At 52.5% G+C, this 14,614-nt stretch overlaps 1 protein-coding gene and 1 long non-coding RNA gene across 3 annotated transcripts in view; one reads left to right on the top strand and one right to left on the bottom strand.

Annotated features, from left to right (window-relative positions):
• The window catches only part of PPP2R5C (protein phosphatase 2 regulatory subunit B'gamma), a 128,203-nt gene extending 117,949 nt beyond the window's left edge, over positions 1-10,254 (bottom strand). The window contains exons 1-2 of one of the 2 annotated variants that reach the window (XM_027066640.2): positions 10,088-10,254; positions 9,133-9,198 (exon numbers count right to left, since the gene is read on the bottom strand). In XM_027066640.2, coding sequence (XP_026922441.1) covers positions 9,133-9,198; positions 10,088-10,114 — 93 coding nt within the window. In that variant the 5' untranslated portion in view covers positions 10,115-10,254. Of the gene's footprint in view, positions 1-9,132; positions 9,199-9,639; positions 9,687-10,087 lie in introns of those variants that run through there. The other variant, XM_027066641.2, reaches the window with a different exon arrangement.
• Positions 10,255-10,558: 304 nt separating this feature from the next.
• Positions 10,559-14,253, top strand: LOC113601461 (uncharacterized). The gene is made up of 2 exons (XR_003422754.2): positions 10,559-11,594; positions 12,250-14,253. It is a non-coding gene; the product is annotated as an uncharacterized LOC113601461 (long non-coding RNA).
• The last annotated feature ends 361 nt before the right edge of the window (positions 14,254-14,614 follow it).

Genomic DNA, 14,614 nt, shown 5'->3' with positions numbered 1-14,614 from the left:
AACCCATATTTGCATGCCTTTTAAGATCTTTTAAAAGAATATTCATCTATGGGGCACCTGGGTGGCTCAGTCGGTTAAGCGTCTGATTTCAGGTCACGATGTTGTGGTGAGTTCGAGCCCCGCATCGGGCTCTCTGCTGACAGCTCAGAGCCTGGAGCCTGCTTTGGATTCTCTGTCTCCCTCACGCTCTCTCTCTGCCCCTCTGCTGCTTGTACTCTTTCTCTCTCAAAAATTAAAAAAAAAAAAAAAAAGAATATTCATCTAAAGGGCATGGTACTAGCATAAGGACAGCCACTTAGATCAGTGGGACAGAACTGGGAGCCAAGGCCTCTCAACAGAACAGTCTCTTCAACAGGTGGTCCTGGGACAACCCTGCTGTTTGTGACAGCCAGCCTCTAGCTTTTATGGCGGCAAGAAAGGTGGTCTCCAGAGAAACCAGACTGTGTAGAAAAAACTCAGGCTGCTAGTGTAGGAGCCGGCCGCTCAGAGCAAAGCTCTCTACATTCCGGCCTTTCGGGGCTGGAAGCCACAAGAGCACGCTCTCAGCTTGGGCCTGTCCAGTGAGCGGTCAGCTGACGAGCCCACCCGAGTCCAGCGCCCATGGCCAGCTGTGCTGGGGCCTCACCTCTGCCTGTGCGTAAACCGGGCATCTGATGGACATGTTTCCAGGGGTCCCTGGTTCCAATTCTTGCCTTTCTGTTTCCTACCCAGCAATGGCAGAGCAACAGCAGGGAACTTTTTAAATACTTAAGTCAGGGGCGCCCGGGTAGCTCAGTCAGTTAAGCATCTGACCCTTGATTTCAGCTCAACTCATGACCTCATGGCTCGTGAGTTCAACCCTGGTGTCGGGCTCTGTACTGACAGTGAGGAGCCTGCCGGGGATTCTCCCGTCCCTCTCTCTCTGCCCCTGCCCGGCATGCGTGCACTCTCTCAAAACAAATAAACTTAAAAAAAAAAACCAAACTTAAGTTAGATCATCCCCCTTCCCTGGCTCAAACCACCTCAATGGCTTCCCATCAAATCCTGCCACGGGCTGCCGACAAGATCTTTGCCTTTGCCTATCTCTTTGACTTTATCCCTCCTGCTCAAGTCACCCTCATTTCTCTTCAGCCTTCCGAAGAGACACTGGCCTTCTTTCCAGTGGACACACAAGCTCGCTAATGCCTCAGGGCCTTTGCACTAGCTACTTCCTCTGGATGGAACACCCCTTCCCGGATCTCTGTACTATTGGCTCCTTCTTCACATTCAGGTGTCACCTTTAACATTATCTCCTTGGTGAGACCATTGCTGACCACGTGAAGCAGCCTCTGGAAACACGTAAGTGCAGTTTTGATAGCACAGTGACCAGAGGGCACTACTGATGGTGAGAGCCCCAGGACCACCACTCTGCAAAGTGTGAGATGCACTCGAACCAAACGCCGCCAGTGCCCTTACAAACACCAGCGCACCTGGCACTCACTGAAAGCAAACTGCCCGAGTGCATGTGTCCTGCTGTGTCTCATGCTGCCCCCGCCCCCAGCACCCAGGATGGCGCTCAGCACTCAGGAGCGTCTCAGGCTGTGCCTGCCGGGTGACTGTGGATGAATGAGCCACCCGGAGGGAGGTCTACGAGGTGGAGGAGCATGGCCTGAAGGGAGGAAAACAACTTGGGGAGAGAGAAAGGTCACCCCCGTCTTTTCCTGTAAGATCTGGACCGCGGGGCTAATCAGCAGAGCGGGGGAGAGAGCTCTGCTCCTGAAAGTGGATCAGATGGAATGAGAGAGTAGTTTCTGTATTATTTTATTTGCTAACCGTGTGTGCTTTGACCTCCAAAACAAATAAAGACAGACGATCTGAAAAGGAAGATGAGAAGGACGTTGTTTCCCCTAGGCCCAGCCTATGGGGGAGCGCGCGGCCTCGTGGGGGTATCAGGCGCAGGCCTAGAACACAGGCAGCCGCAGACCAGTGGTGGCAAGGCCTCCTCTGCTTGTCCCTCAATCCCCTTCTCTTCCACCATCCTCTTTTCCTTACCTTCATCCACTTCCTTCTCATTTGACATTTTATATCAAGAGTACTAGCTGACATGGGGCCCCTGGAGGGCTCAGTCGGTTAAGCGTCCGACTTCGGCTCAGGTCATGATCTCGCGGCTTGTGAGTTCCAGCCCTGCGTCAGGCTCTGTGCTGACGGCAGGGAGCCTGGAGCCTGCTTCGGGTTCTGTGTCTCCCTCTCTCTCTGTCCCTCCCTCCCCCGCAGCACTCTCTCAAAAATGAATAAAAATGTAAAAAAAAAGGATAATAGCTGACAAATGTCAAGTAAGATACACACACTCAAATGGAATTATTTTGGAAAACACTGGCAGGGTCTAAGGCTACTCTATCCATCAGAACTTGCCGTGAAGCAGGAAATGTCCTTTATCTGCCGTCCAATGGAGTAGCTACCAGCCACACGCGGGCCCCGCGCACTCGAAGTGCAGCTAGGGTGATGGAGGAACTGAATTTTTAAATTAATTTGATTTTCAGCAATTTAGAGAGCCACAGGTGGCTAACGCCTAGCACCCTCCGGGTACTGTGACGTCGCCACTGGGCAGAAACAGCATGAGGTCACAGCTCCCATCCCTTTAGAGCCAGGCTAAGTCTCACCTTAATAAAATATTTAAGACGAAGGAAAATCCAAGGTCTTCAAACTAATTACTGCCCCCCCCCCATTTCTGGGCTTGTCCTTCGCTCCCCCACGTGGAGAACACGGGGATGACAGCGCCCCGCCTGGGCGTGGGCAGAAGCACTTCCCCGCAGGGGCCCTTCTGAAACCCGACCGGGATCAGGGCCCCGGGAGATCTTGGCTGCCCACGATGTACGGATGGCGCCGGGCCAGGTGCCATCGAGCCCCGACCCCCCTCAGAGGGCACCCGACGTTTTAGGGAGACGCGGGAGACTTTTTACAGCTGAAATCTTTCATGTGAAGTTTTCCCTGTGACTTGGGGACGTATCACGTGATTCCCGCCGGTGGCAGACGGGCTCACGCAGCAGATGCAGGCGGAAGGCTCTCCGCCCTTACACGCGGGGCTACGGGCCTGCACTCACCCGCAACTGCTTTAACACGGACACCCTGCTTCTGCGTGACCCGGCAAACTTTATCAATTGCTTCGTGTAATTCAGCCCAACTCTTACTTAGTGTGTAATGGAGTTTCTGCTGGAGAGGGAGAGGGGTGCTGACCGCTCCTACCTGCTGCTTTACCTGCCTCTCTCTCTCTCAAAAATAAACAAACACTAAAAAAAAAAAAAGAATCTAGAACATAATAACTGTAACATACCAAATGTGTGTTGACTGACTGCTTATGTGATCAGCAAGGCTTCCAGTCAACAGTAGGCTATGAGTAGGTAAATTCTGGGGGAGTCAATGGTTATGCAACAGATTTTTCACTGTGTGTGTGTGTGTCTCAGGGGGGAGGGTATTGGCACCCCTAATCCCCATGTTGTTTAAGGGTCAACCACACAGGTGTGTTCTACTGAGAAAAATTACCAAAATAAACTCAAAATAAAACATACAAAGCACCAAAGATCATATTGGAAAGCTTATTTAAAAGGAAATCCTACCCTGAACTGCTTTAATTAAAATAAGGTCTCATGAGACTATACATCTTACCCCTGGCCTCCGGTGCTATATAAAAGAAAACTAAAACCCAAAACAAAAAACTCTTCTTAAAACTTTCATAAGACGTTAGAAAAAGACCTAAGTACCATAATCTTCTGCTTTAGGACGCTGCTATTTATTTAAAACAAATGATGCCGCGAGAAAATTTCTCTGCATTGAAATTTCCTTAGAGGAACAAAAGATGATAAAGAAACAAGCCTCTTGAGAAGCAATTTTTTCCCTCTAATTTACCGAACTGGAAAACCCAGCGAGCTGATTGATTTGAAGCTCCCCTTCTTCCTGAGCACTTTTAAAATCCACAAACAAACATTTCTTGCCTCCAGGTTCTCACATATGTGGCAAGCACAAGGGAGAATCAAGTTAAATTGCTGTCCTCGAGTACTTAATCTAGTTAGGGAGGCAAACCAGGGTACATAAAAGTCGTACAAGTCAGTGTCAATGATAAACAACTGGTGGAGTCGATAATTGCTACTCGAATGTCAAAGATGGGAAAAACGTGGGCCAAGAGGGTGAGGAAAGCTTCCCTTCAAGTTCAGAATCAATGAGCCTGACTGGGAACTTACAAGACCAAGAGACTCAGACGGACAGTGAGGGGCATAGGAAGGGCACCACGCAAAGCGAGGCCTGGGGACCCCTGAAGGTCCCATAGACACTTCCCGGGGTCTGTGCTTTTATGAGAATACGAAGACACGATTTGCCTTTGTAACTATCATTATGTCACTTTTTCACAGGCCACAAGACACGTGACATCAAAACAGACGGAATGCAGGAACAGACTCCAGGAGCCAGCGAGCTTGTTAAGCCAGACACTAAAGAAATTTGTAAAAGCAGGATGCGATGCCATTTTTCTCAGTGAATTTTTGTGGATAGTTATTTCCCATAAAAACCTGCTACTTACGTTAACACGTATCGGGTGTGTTACTATTAGATGAATTAATGAATACTTTAAACATTTCACTTTTAATTTCTCATAAAAGTATCGGCCAGAACTGACCTAAATAAAGCTCTTGGGGATTGTAATTTTTAGGACTGTAAAGGGGTGCTGATGCTCCTTTGGTTTGAGCATTGCTATTCTAAAGGAAGCCTATGTGTCTGGCATGATTTACAAGCAAACATACATACTTCACCCTTTGGGGAGGGTCTTTCTAGAGCAGTGGTCTCACCAGGGGCCGTTCCGCCCTCCAGGAGACATCTGGCCACGTCTGGAGGAACTTCTGGTTGTCAAAAGTGGAGGGGGTGCAGGGCTAGCAGCACCTGGTGGGGAAAGCCAAGGGTGCTGGGGGACATCCCACGGTGCACAGGGCAGCCCCGCGGGGAAGCATCTGGTCCACCCGTCAACACTGGTGAGCGTGGGGTGGAGGCACCCAGGGTCTGCCGAGCGTCCAGCTTGTCACTCGGTCCCAGAGAAGAGGTGGGCACTGCGATGGGAAGCTCATGGCACCTCCCCCTAACTCACATGCCCTCCAGCCCACGGCTGATCACCCGCTTTGCAGATCCTCTGTCTTTCCTAACACCAGGCTCTAAGCAAACGGGCTGCAGAGTGGCTGGGGAAGTGGGCCGAGGGGTGGCGATTAAAAGTAGCGAACCCCACTCTGAACTAATAGTTGCATTGTGCATTTCCAAAAAAAAAAATAAAAATAAAAATAAAGTACTAGTCTTTTGGGTCCTGAGTGTCACTGGAGTCCCGTTTAGGGTTGTGTGGAAAAAAAGTGGGAAGAGAACAATGGGGAATGTGGCACGGAGGCTCCCAGCTGCAGCCCAAGCTCAGAATTTGGCCCCCAGACAGTGGCTCTGATGTTCCGGGGGAGGAGCTGGGGACTCTCCTCGCAAGGGTGATGATCACAGCCGCCTTTCCCGGAAAGCACACCTACCAACAAACTATTTTCACTGTCCTCCAGCACTCGGGTTAAAACACAGCCGAGGGACTAGAAAGTCAAATTTTCTTGAAAAGATACTTTTCATAAAAATGTGAATTTACGTTACCGTGTAATGGGTATTGTTACTATTAGATGAATCGATATTTTTGAAATTTCAGTTTTAATTTCTAAGACGTGACTCCCCCAGCAACACCTATGGGACCCCAGCATATCTGGCTCCCTGTCTCTGCAACACCAAGGGGGGCGGGAGAGGATGTAAAGGGACAGATGAGAGAGAGAGAAGAGTTGTTACTAAAGGCAGAAGGTGTCAGAATAAGCTAACAGGTTGGAGAGAGGACTGTTGCGCTTTCTTTTCAGCAACACATATTATGTAAGCGATGCTGTAGAGACTTCCAAACAAAACTGAGCCGAAGCAGGACATGCGAAATACACGGCCAGAGAACAACACGGAAACAACCTTTAATGTGCTTAAAACAAGTCACTTTACAAAGAGCACAGACACTTTCGAAAACAGAACTTTGGACACAGTGTACAAATTAAGGCAACTACTATCGACAACTACTACCACGGCATGGTGTCAGTCTTCTAAAATGGACTTTAAGAATCTCTGAGCGATTTATTAAGACTCTGGATATTCATCAAGTGTGCCTCGTGAGGTTTCCACAGCTCTGAAGGTCACACTGGGAACGGCTGCTCCAAGCTGAGTTCCCTCGGCCCATCTCCTGAGTTCTCCAACTTCCAGTTCCCCGGGAGCCCATCTGCGGCCTCACTCCTTCAAAGTGTGCCATGAAATAAACCCGTAAGGACTGGGCAGAAGCTCTGGTTCCCAGGACACATGTGGAGAAGTCAAACTTAAACATCGTATTTGAAAGCGAGTAAAACAAAAGTACGAACACACACCATTCAAGGAGTAGTTTCTAGAAAAAGCAAAATGTGCACAGCATCAGTTAGAACCTTTAACGGTATCTTGTTACATTGGAAGATATATTCTGCCACACATCTCGCAGGGAAAAGTTCTTTCGAGAAGTTGTGGGTCATGCCTAATCTGTCCCACAGAGTTAAAAATGGCCACGCTGGAAACTCACCAAGTGTTTTCAGGGGTGAGGAAACAGGGCCACAGAAGTTAGGTGACATCATTTATGGCAACCAGGAATCAACAGTTTTACTATCTAATAACCCCCAGGCTAAAATACTTTCCCCTACACCGCTCTATCCCTTACAATCTGTTAAGGCGGGACTTCATCTTCCTTCCTAAAGACCCCACGCCATCAAATGTTCCTTTGTTTAACCCAAAAGTGTTCTGCAGTGTATGTCACTTGCTTCTCTGTCTTCTATGAGGCTGGGTTACAGGCAGCCAGGATTTTAGTATGAGGACCCTTTCCAGTCTCGCAGTGGCGTGTTAAGTCAATCAACAGTAGGCCAAGTTCTTTTAGGTTTTCTCTGCTGGGATTACTTCCCAAGCCTGGCTACCCTGCTCTGGACAGGCGGCCTGTTCTGCCCGCCTCTCAGGCTGTGAAGCCTTGACTGCGGTAGCTGCCCTAACACAGGTGAGTTCACAGGCTGGCCTGGCCGTGAAGGCGACATGACACTGAACAGGTCTGAAAAGCGGCACGGCACGGCAGTCCTATCTGAATCGTTCAGGTTAAAACATTCAAGTTCGGAGCAGCGTTGACAGGAGAGGAAAAGAATGAGGGTTTAATGCGCCTGAGTCAATCATGTTTGGTAAGTGGGCGGAACCAGAGGTGAAGGCGCAACACGAAGACGAAGACGGAGGAGGGAAAGCAACGATTTAAAAAAAAAAAAAAAAAAAAAAGTCAGGCTCAACGCAAAGTTCAGGTGCACTGCAGTGCCCCAATCTGCATTCCTGCAAAATAACGGACACAGGGGTCTCCCAAGTGTCGTGATTAGTGTGCCATGTTGCCTCTGGTGTCCTTATGAGGAGTGAAGGGCCCACCATTTCAGTATTTGTCGGTGGTAATTCAAGCTCTGTGGCTCCAGCTCTTAGTAGCACTAGAAAAAATACAAAAAGACAAGTGGGGCATCACACTCGGGCACTGCAGGCCACACCTCAAGAGTCTTAAGCAACTGACAGTCTAGGAACTCAGTCCACCTTAAAAACACGCATCTGACTTACTAGTGGTTCTGGCTGTCTTTGAGCTGCTGAGGGATGGTTCAGGTTCAAACTTAACATTATCTGCCCTTCCAGCCAGGTTCTTTCTGATCGAACAGGAATAAACGAGTGATACACACCGATGTCCTCTGACACACTAACAGTGAGAGAGACAGGTATGGGAGCAAGAAAGGTTTGGGGAGCACCGGAAGCCTTTGTGGCTGCAATAAAAGCTCCGTAAATGATAGAAAAAGCATCCACCTTGCAGAGTGATTGCACTGCACTTAAATCAATTTAGTCCAAAGAGTGACACGGAAATAGGCAGGTCAAAAGCAAGAATGCCACAGTAAAACTTGATTGTCGGCTATAAACAAAGGGCAGGGAAAGGCTGGCATAAATAATCCCTAACTATTTAAGAAACTTTTTGGGATTTCTCCTTTTTGCTTTGGGGAAGGCGACAGATTTGCTGGAATAAACCACCTGCTGAAGAGGAGGGAGGCTTAGGATGCACCAAATCGTAAGGAAAAGATAACGCTGGGACTTAAAAAAAAAAAAAAAGCCTACTGCTGATAATTGCCAGTTAACTGTTTTCCAGACAGAACTGAACTCATTCTAACTTGGCTTACAGGAAGGGGGCTGACACTTACAAACTAATGTCATCTGTGATAAGACCAGGGACCTTGATGACCCAGCTCTAGAGACTGTGACACTGAATCAAGCAGTTTCTCGGCCACCAATGATCCACAAGGGCCAGTTAGCTCTGCCTGGGTGGAGTCAGCTCCTGGGTCCTTAGCCCGGGGTGCTCCAGTCCAAGCACTCGTCGCAGGCAAGACAAGACCAGGCAGAGTGCTGGCTCTGCACACGCTCTCAATGGTGTCAAAGGAATGACCCCAACCCCGCCAGGTAGACACAGGCCTCCGTGAGCATTTGGGTTGTTCCTCAATGAGCCCGCAGGTGAGAAGCAGAAGTCGTCACAACTGGCCCACGCAGACAGAGAACACAAGTAGAAGAGAGAAGGTTGTATAAAAATGCCCGAACTAGATAAACTGAATGGTACTGATGCTCTGGGAGAAAGAGGCTAAAGGAATCAGACGTCGACAGGAGAGGTCGTGTGGGACACGGGCGGCACAGGCCTGGCCAGAGAAAGGAAAGGTGATGGAAGGAAGAGGAGGAGACGCTGAGAGGGACCAGGGTGCTGGGGAAGGACGGGAGGGGAGAATCTGAGAGCTAAATGGAGCCCGAACAACAGCGAGAGCTGCTAGATTTGGGGTGGGGGTTATGAACTTAAAACTACCAGCTGCAGATACAGCTTCCAGAAACACATCCACATTTTCCCAGACGGAAACAGTAAAACCTACAGAACCAAAATTTCAGGTTACGAAGGAGACTACGAGAAAATCTCATGCAGGAAAACACTCTAGAAGACCCTGGTGTTTTCTCGCCCACGCTGTTTTTCCGCCCTTAGTTAAAAGGTGTTCACGACAAAACAGAAAGGAAATATTTGAGAGCAGTTACCTCTGATTCTATTATGTCTTGTCCTTCTTTGGAACTTTTTCCACTTTTCCCTGCTTTTGGTGATTCCTGGGAAATATCAAGCAGAGTCAATTAGACTTCTCAATTTTTAGACTGCCAAACATCAGACAACCCCAAATGCAGTTTAAAACCCGATTTATACCATTTAACCAGAACTTCCGCTAATTTTAATCAATACCACCAAGAAATTCTGCCTCACGTCACTTAGTTACCATAGAATATTGCGATGCGACACCCCCACTCCCCCAGTTCAGACTCTCCTCGTTTTCCTGATGTTTATTTGGCGTTGAAAACTTCAGGCAGAAATAGATAAACCCCCACGTAAGGTGCTCTCCGTGTTTCGACAGAGCCACACTGCATCCCTTTCTTGCCTCCCACCTGAGCGGGGATTTCTGGGGTGACTCTGAGACGCTACCAAGCTCCACCTGGAGTAGAAGCGTACCCCCCCCCCCCCACCCCCGACTCCCAAATGCAACGCAGCACACTCACGGCCATCCCCGCCGCCACCCAGGATAATAATAGTATTTCAGAGCCCCAGAGCGTCCCTCTTCACCAACAGCCAGCCAGAGCCATTCGCTCCCCTTCCCCGGTCCGGGGGTCCCTCCTGCGCGTCTGCGAGGCTGGGTCAACCACCTCCGCGGCCGCACCTGCCCCCTCACGCCCACCGCGCGCGCTCCGCCTGGGGCCCGACGCCCACGCCGCCCTCACGGCGGTCGCGCCCCCGCAAGCCCGCCCGCCCGCCCTGGCTCGTCGGGACCCCCGCCCGTCCTGGGCCCCGCGGCCCCGGCGCCCCCGCCCCCACCCCGGAGCGGTGCTTCTGCGCCCGCCGGAGCCCGGAGCCCGCCGCACCCCGCTCCCGGCCAGTTCCCTCCCGCCTTCCGCACTGCCCCTTGCCCTCCCCGCCCCGGCCGGTCCGGCGGCCCGAGCCCGGACTCACTTTCTCCTTCTTGTTTTTATTCGGCATGGCTGGTGCGGGCCGCCGCCGCCTGCCCCCCGCAGCAGCAGCAGCAGCAGCAGCAGCAGCAGCGTCCCCGCCCCGGCCGTCGCGACCCCCGCCGCCGCCGCCGCCGCCGCTGCCGCCGCCGCTCGGGGACTGAGTCGCTCGCTCGTTCGCACTTCCCCTTTTCCAGGCTCCCACAGGCTGCGGCAGCCGCGGCGGCGGCGGCGGCGGCAGCGGCAGCGGCGGCGGCGGCGGCGTCTCTCCGCCCCTCCCCCGGCCCGCCCCACCCCTCCCCCAGTCATCGCCTCAGCCGCCCCCCCCCCCCACCGCCGGCCTGGCCCGGCCCGGCCCGCCGCTCCCGCCCCGCCCCGCCCCCGCGACGTCCCCGCCCCGCTGGCCCCCAGGCGTCCTGCCATTGGCCGAGGCGCCCTCACGTGCCCTCTAACGCTCTTCCCCGCAGCCCCGCCCCTGCACGCGGCACCGGTCCCACCCCCTCTTCCCCTGAAGCGTCCCGGCTCCCGGGGATCTCCTCGGCGGCGGCGGCGGCGGCGAAGGGCCGGTCGGGTGAGCCGAGCCCAGTCTGGGAGGGGGCGTGGGGCTGCATCGGCGGCGACTGGCCGGCACACGCGGCGCAGGTGCAGGACGGAGAGAGCAGGGGACAAGTCCGGCGTGGAAAAGCCACGTTTGAAACGGATGGCAACAACTTCTGCAGCCGGCGGGACGTGGCCTGGCGTGAACGGCAACCTCTCGGCCTCGCCTCCTCGCCGCCCCCGCGGCGCTCCCCAGGCTCTAAGGCGCCAGCGCGCGGGAGCGCAGGGCCGGCCGAGGAGGCCCGGGGCCGCGCGAGCGGCAGTTTCGCTGGGCCCCACTGGGCCCCGCCCCAGGTCCCAGGCCCCGCCCCCGAGGCCCTCCCTCCTCCTCCCGTGTCGGCCCCGCCCCACTGGTCAGGCTTCAGCTGCGCCAATGGGATTTTATTTTATTCTTCAATTTGGCCCGATCTTAAACCACGTGAGGAAACCTCTGCATTGTGACCAGGCGGTCACGTGATTTGTCTTAGCTCGCTAACAGCTCTGGGGAGATGAGTTTTGCGAAGGAAGAAGGTTAGCTTGTTAACACACTACTTCCGCAGCCTGTCTGGTGGCAAAAACCAATGGAGGGCACTAATGACAGGCACGGAGCCTGCAGAAAAGCGTTAGGTAATAAGCCTCCGGGAGTGAACGGATCCACGCGTGAGAAGCGTTGCCTCACACGTCATGATGGAGGGGCTGGATCTTAACCCGGCGCTTAGACACATTGCGTTTTCTTACGCCCCGGTTTTTGCTCTTGAAAGTTGCTAGGCAAAGCGTTTTCGGTTATTCTGCTCTGTGATGAGAAAGCTAAAAGAAGAGGAAGAAGAAAAAAAAAAAGATCTAAAGTGAGGAGTGTCGTGGGAGGTCCTGAAAGTTAAGTTCTGCCTGCAGGTGTCTGAATGTACGCCTTCGCCTTCAGACGAATATAGCTGCAGGTAAACGGCACAGCCTCAAACGGCTGGTGGTGCAGAAGAAACGGTTCTGAGTGGGTCAGTAGTTTATCCAAACAAATAGTTAAAGAACATGGGGGAGGGGGTAGAACAATGCCACTCGTTAATTTAATAACGTTTCATTAAAAAAATTTTATGTTTATTTTATTTTTGAAAGAGACGGAACATGAGCGGGGGAAGGGCAGAGAGAGAGGGAGACACAGAATCCGCAGCAGGCTCCAGGCTCCGAGCTGTCAGCACAGAGCCCGACGTGGGGCTCGAACTCACAGACCGCGAGATCATGAAGCCGAACCTGAGCCGAAGTCGGACGCTCAACCGACTGAGCCATCCAGGCGCCCCAACGTTTCATTTTTAAAAATAAACATGCTATCAATTTAACAAACCCAGTATATACCCATGTCTAACAGGAGTAGTTCTAAAACTATTAGTTTATGACCATGGAGCTCTAAGGGAGCTGAGGGACTTTTCCAAGACAAGTCTGTGCCGCTGATACCCTTGTATCATAGCCCCTGGTGCAGTGTTGCCCATCATTCATTCACTCAAGGGATGTTTGACACCCACTGTGTGCAAAGCACAGGGCAAAGGATTGCTCTGTGAACAAGGCACTACCCTTGTCCTCCACTCCATGTCCTTGAGGCAGAAACGGAAGAAAGCCAGCAGTCAGAAGGATGTGGCCCTCAGCAAGTCTACGGGGACTGGGGCGCGAGAGTCTGGCTCAGAAACACCCAAGAGCCCTTCACCAGAGTATTTTGTTATGGCGAGAGATGAGAATGAAGGAAAGAGTCTCCCGATTCAGACTCTGGTAAGCCTTGCCAAGGAGCTGGACTTCTCTTTGAATGGGATTTGGGGTCCCCGGAGGATGTTAAACTGGGGAGTGACAGACTCAACATGTGCACCCAGAAGACCTCTCTGGCAGGAATGTTGGGTGTAAAGGGTAAAGGTAGGAGGTCAGAGAGCAACTGGGATCTGGGGTCCAACCTGTGTGCTGGTGAGGCGTCTCCATGGCAAGAACAGGAGGAAGGATCACAAATACCCCGGAGGTAGACTTGCGCAGGCAGGAGAGAGCCACAGTAAGGCTCACGCCCACGTTTGTAGCTTGGACGACACGGTGGCAAGAAAGGGACACAAGCAGAGAAGCTGTTTTCCAGGGAACACGATTGCAGTCGTGGGGCCCACTGAGTTTGAGCTGTGTCTGCAACACGCTGATAGAGGTGTCTTCGCTGGCATGGAAATCCAGACCTGACATTCAGGATAGAGTGTCAACGTATTTCAGGTTAGGTATTCATCAGGTCAATTTGAGTTTGAGGGACACCCGGGAAGCTGCCTAGTGACCTTGATATCACAGTCACCAGAGTCACTGGGATCAGCACCGTTGCCTGACCCACGTGTTCTTCCCTGGCCATTGAACTGGGTTTCCTTTGCCCCCACTAGGGGGCCATCCCACAACCAATGTCAGCCAGCAGTTAGTTTATGGGACAGTCACAGGGGACGCTAGGTATGGCACAGTGTCCTGGCTGCTGTGGCATTTACAGAAACACTAGAGATAGATGTAGCCCCTCTCAAAAAAAAAAGGGGGATTCAAAAGCCGCTATCAATGAGATACAGAGATTGTGTACACCTTCATCCTCGTGTGTACGCGCGTGTGTGTGTGCACGTGTGCCTGGGGTTACCTCTTCTGAGTGCCCCCATCTTCTATGTTCATCAGGGTGCTGCCCATATCACAGAAAAACCTCTCTTCTTCAGACCCTGACCCTTCTGGACACGTTTCTGCGATGGCCTTTAGTAACGTAGAAATGCTTTTCCCACGTCTGCCTTCCCCGGAGGATGGATTGCTTCAGTTAGGCCCTTGAGGTCTCTGGAGGAGCAGAGAGGGCCCCAGAGGATCTAGTTTTCCGGCTGCCCTGCTGCCACCAGCCATCGACCCGCAGAGAGGCCTGCTGCTTCACTCTGGAGAGCAGAAGGGGTGCGTAAAAGCAGGGCAGAGAGAAGGCCCTTGGTTCAGAATCAGAGCTGCCCCTTCATACCTCCACTTTTAGAAGCTCTTATCTTCAGGGATGCCTATGACACAGTGGCCCTGCCCTCACGTTCTCCTCTGACGCCAGTCCCAACCCGGCCGTGTCTGCCACGCTGCAGTTTTGATCTCCTCGACCCAGAAAGCCCCTTCTCTTGGCTCGCTGGACACCAGCCCCGGCGGCTTCGGTCCTGCCCCGCTGGGCTGTCTGAGCACCGAGGTGGTCTCGTACGTTTGAATTTTCGGCTGAGCCTCCCGAGGCAGCAATCACGTCCTAGGCACCCTGTGTTTCCCAGGGCCTACCGTTTGTTCACAGATCCCGCTGCTGCTGTGGTCTAGCCCCGCCTCTCAGATTGTTCTCTTTCCTCCTGCTGCTCTCATTGGCCGTCCTCCCCCAGAGCTTGGGACGTGCTGGCAACCCCCTCCAATGTGTCCATGTCAGCGGCCCCCCCCCCCCTCTGCTGGCGGGGTAGTCGGGGGAGGTGCCTAGGGTCTGGGCTGGATAGTAACTTCTTCAGGGCCACCCCTGACTCTTCCCCACTGTAGAAGTTCAGCTCATTTACTCACCCCCCCACCCCTTTTCCTGACTTGATTTCCACTGACACGTCATTAAAGAACTCATTTCTTATTGAAGTTGGACCTATTTATTCACTCACTACACATTTGCCTGCAGATTTGGTGTGGAGCCATAGGGAGTAAATATAAGTTGGCTTGCATTGAAATGAAATACCCACGTATGTGCCCATGTGGAGTGCCGACCACGGTGCCGGGTGCATGGCAGGCGCTTGGTAAGTGTAGGTGCCACCGAAGGGGCAACGGTTTGATGCGAAACGCTATTCAGTTTCAAGGACCCAACGACACCCCCCAAAACACCACCTCTAGGCTCAAGGGCATCCAGAGAGCTCTGTTAAGTGAAGTAAAGCCTTTTGCTTGGCTCTTGAAGAGCTTTGAAAAGTGCCACGAGCCAGTCTGTCCCCCTAGCTGGTCCCACTAG

This window comes from Acinonyx jubatus, chromosome B3 (assembly GCF_027475565.1).
Source record: "Acinonyx jubatus isolate Ajub_Pintada_27869175 chromosome B3, VMU_Ajub_asm_v1.0, whole genome shotgun sequence".
Taxonomy (NCBI): Eukaryota; Metazoa; Chordata; class Mammalia; order Carnivora; family Felidae; genus Acinonyx; species Acinonyx jubatus.
The sequence above is the reverse complement of the archived record's forward strand: the minus strand, read 5'-3'. Positions and strand labels throughout refer to the sequence as shown.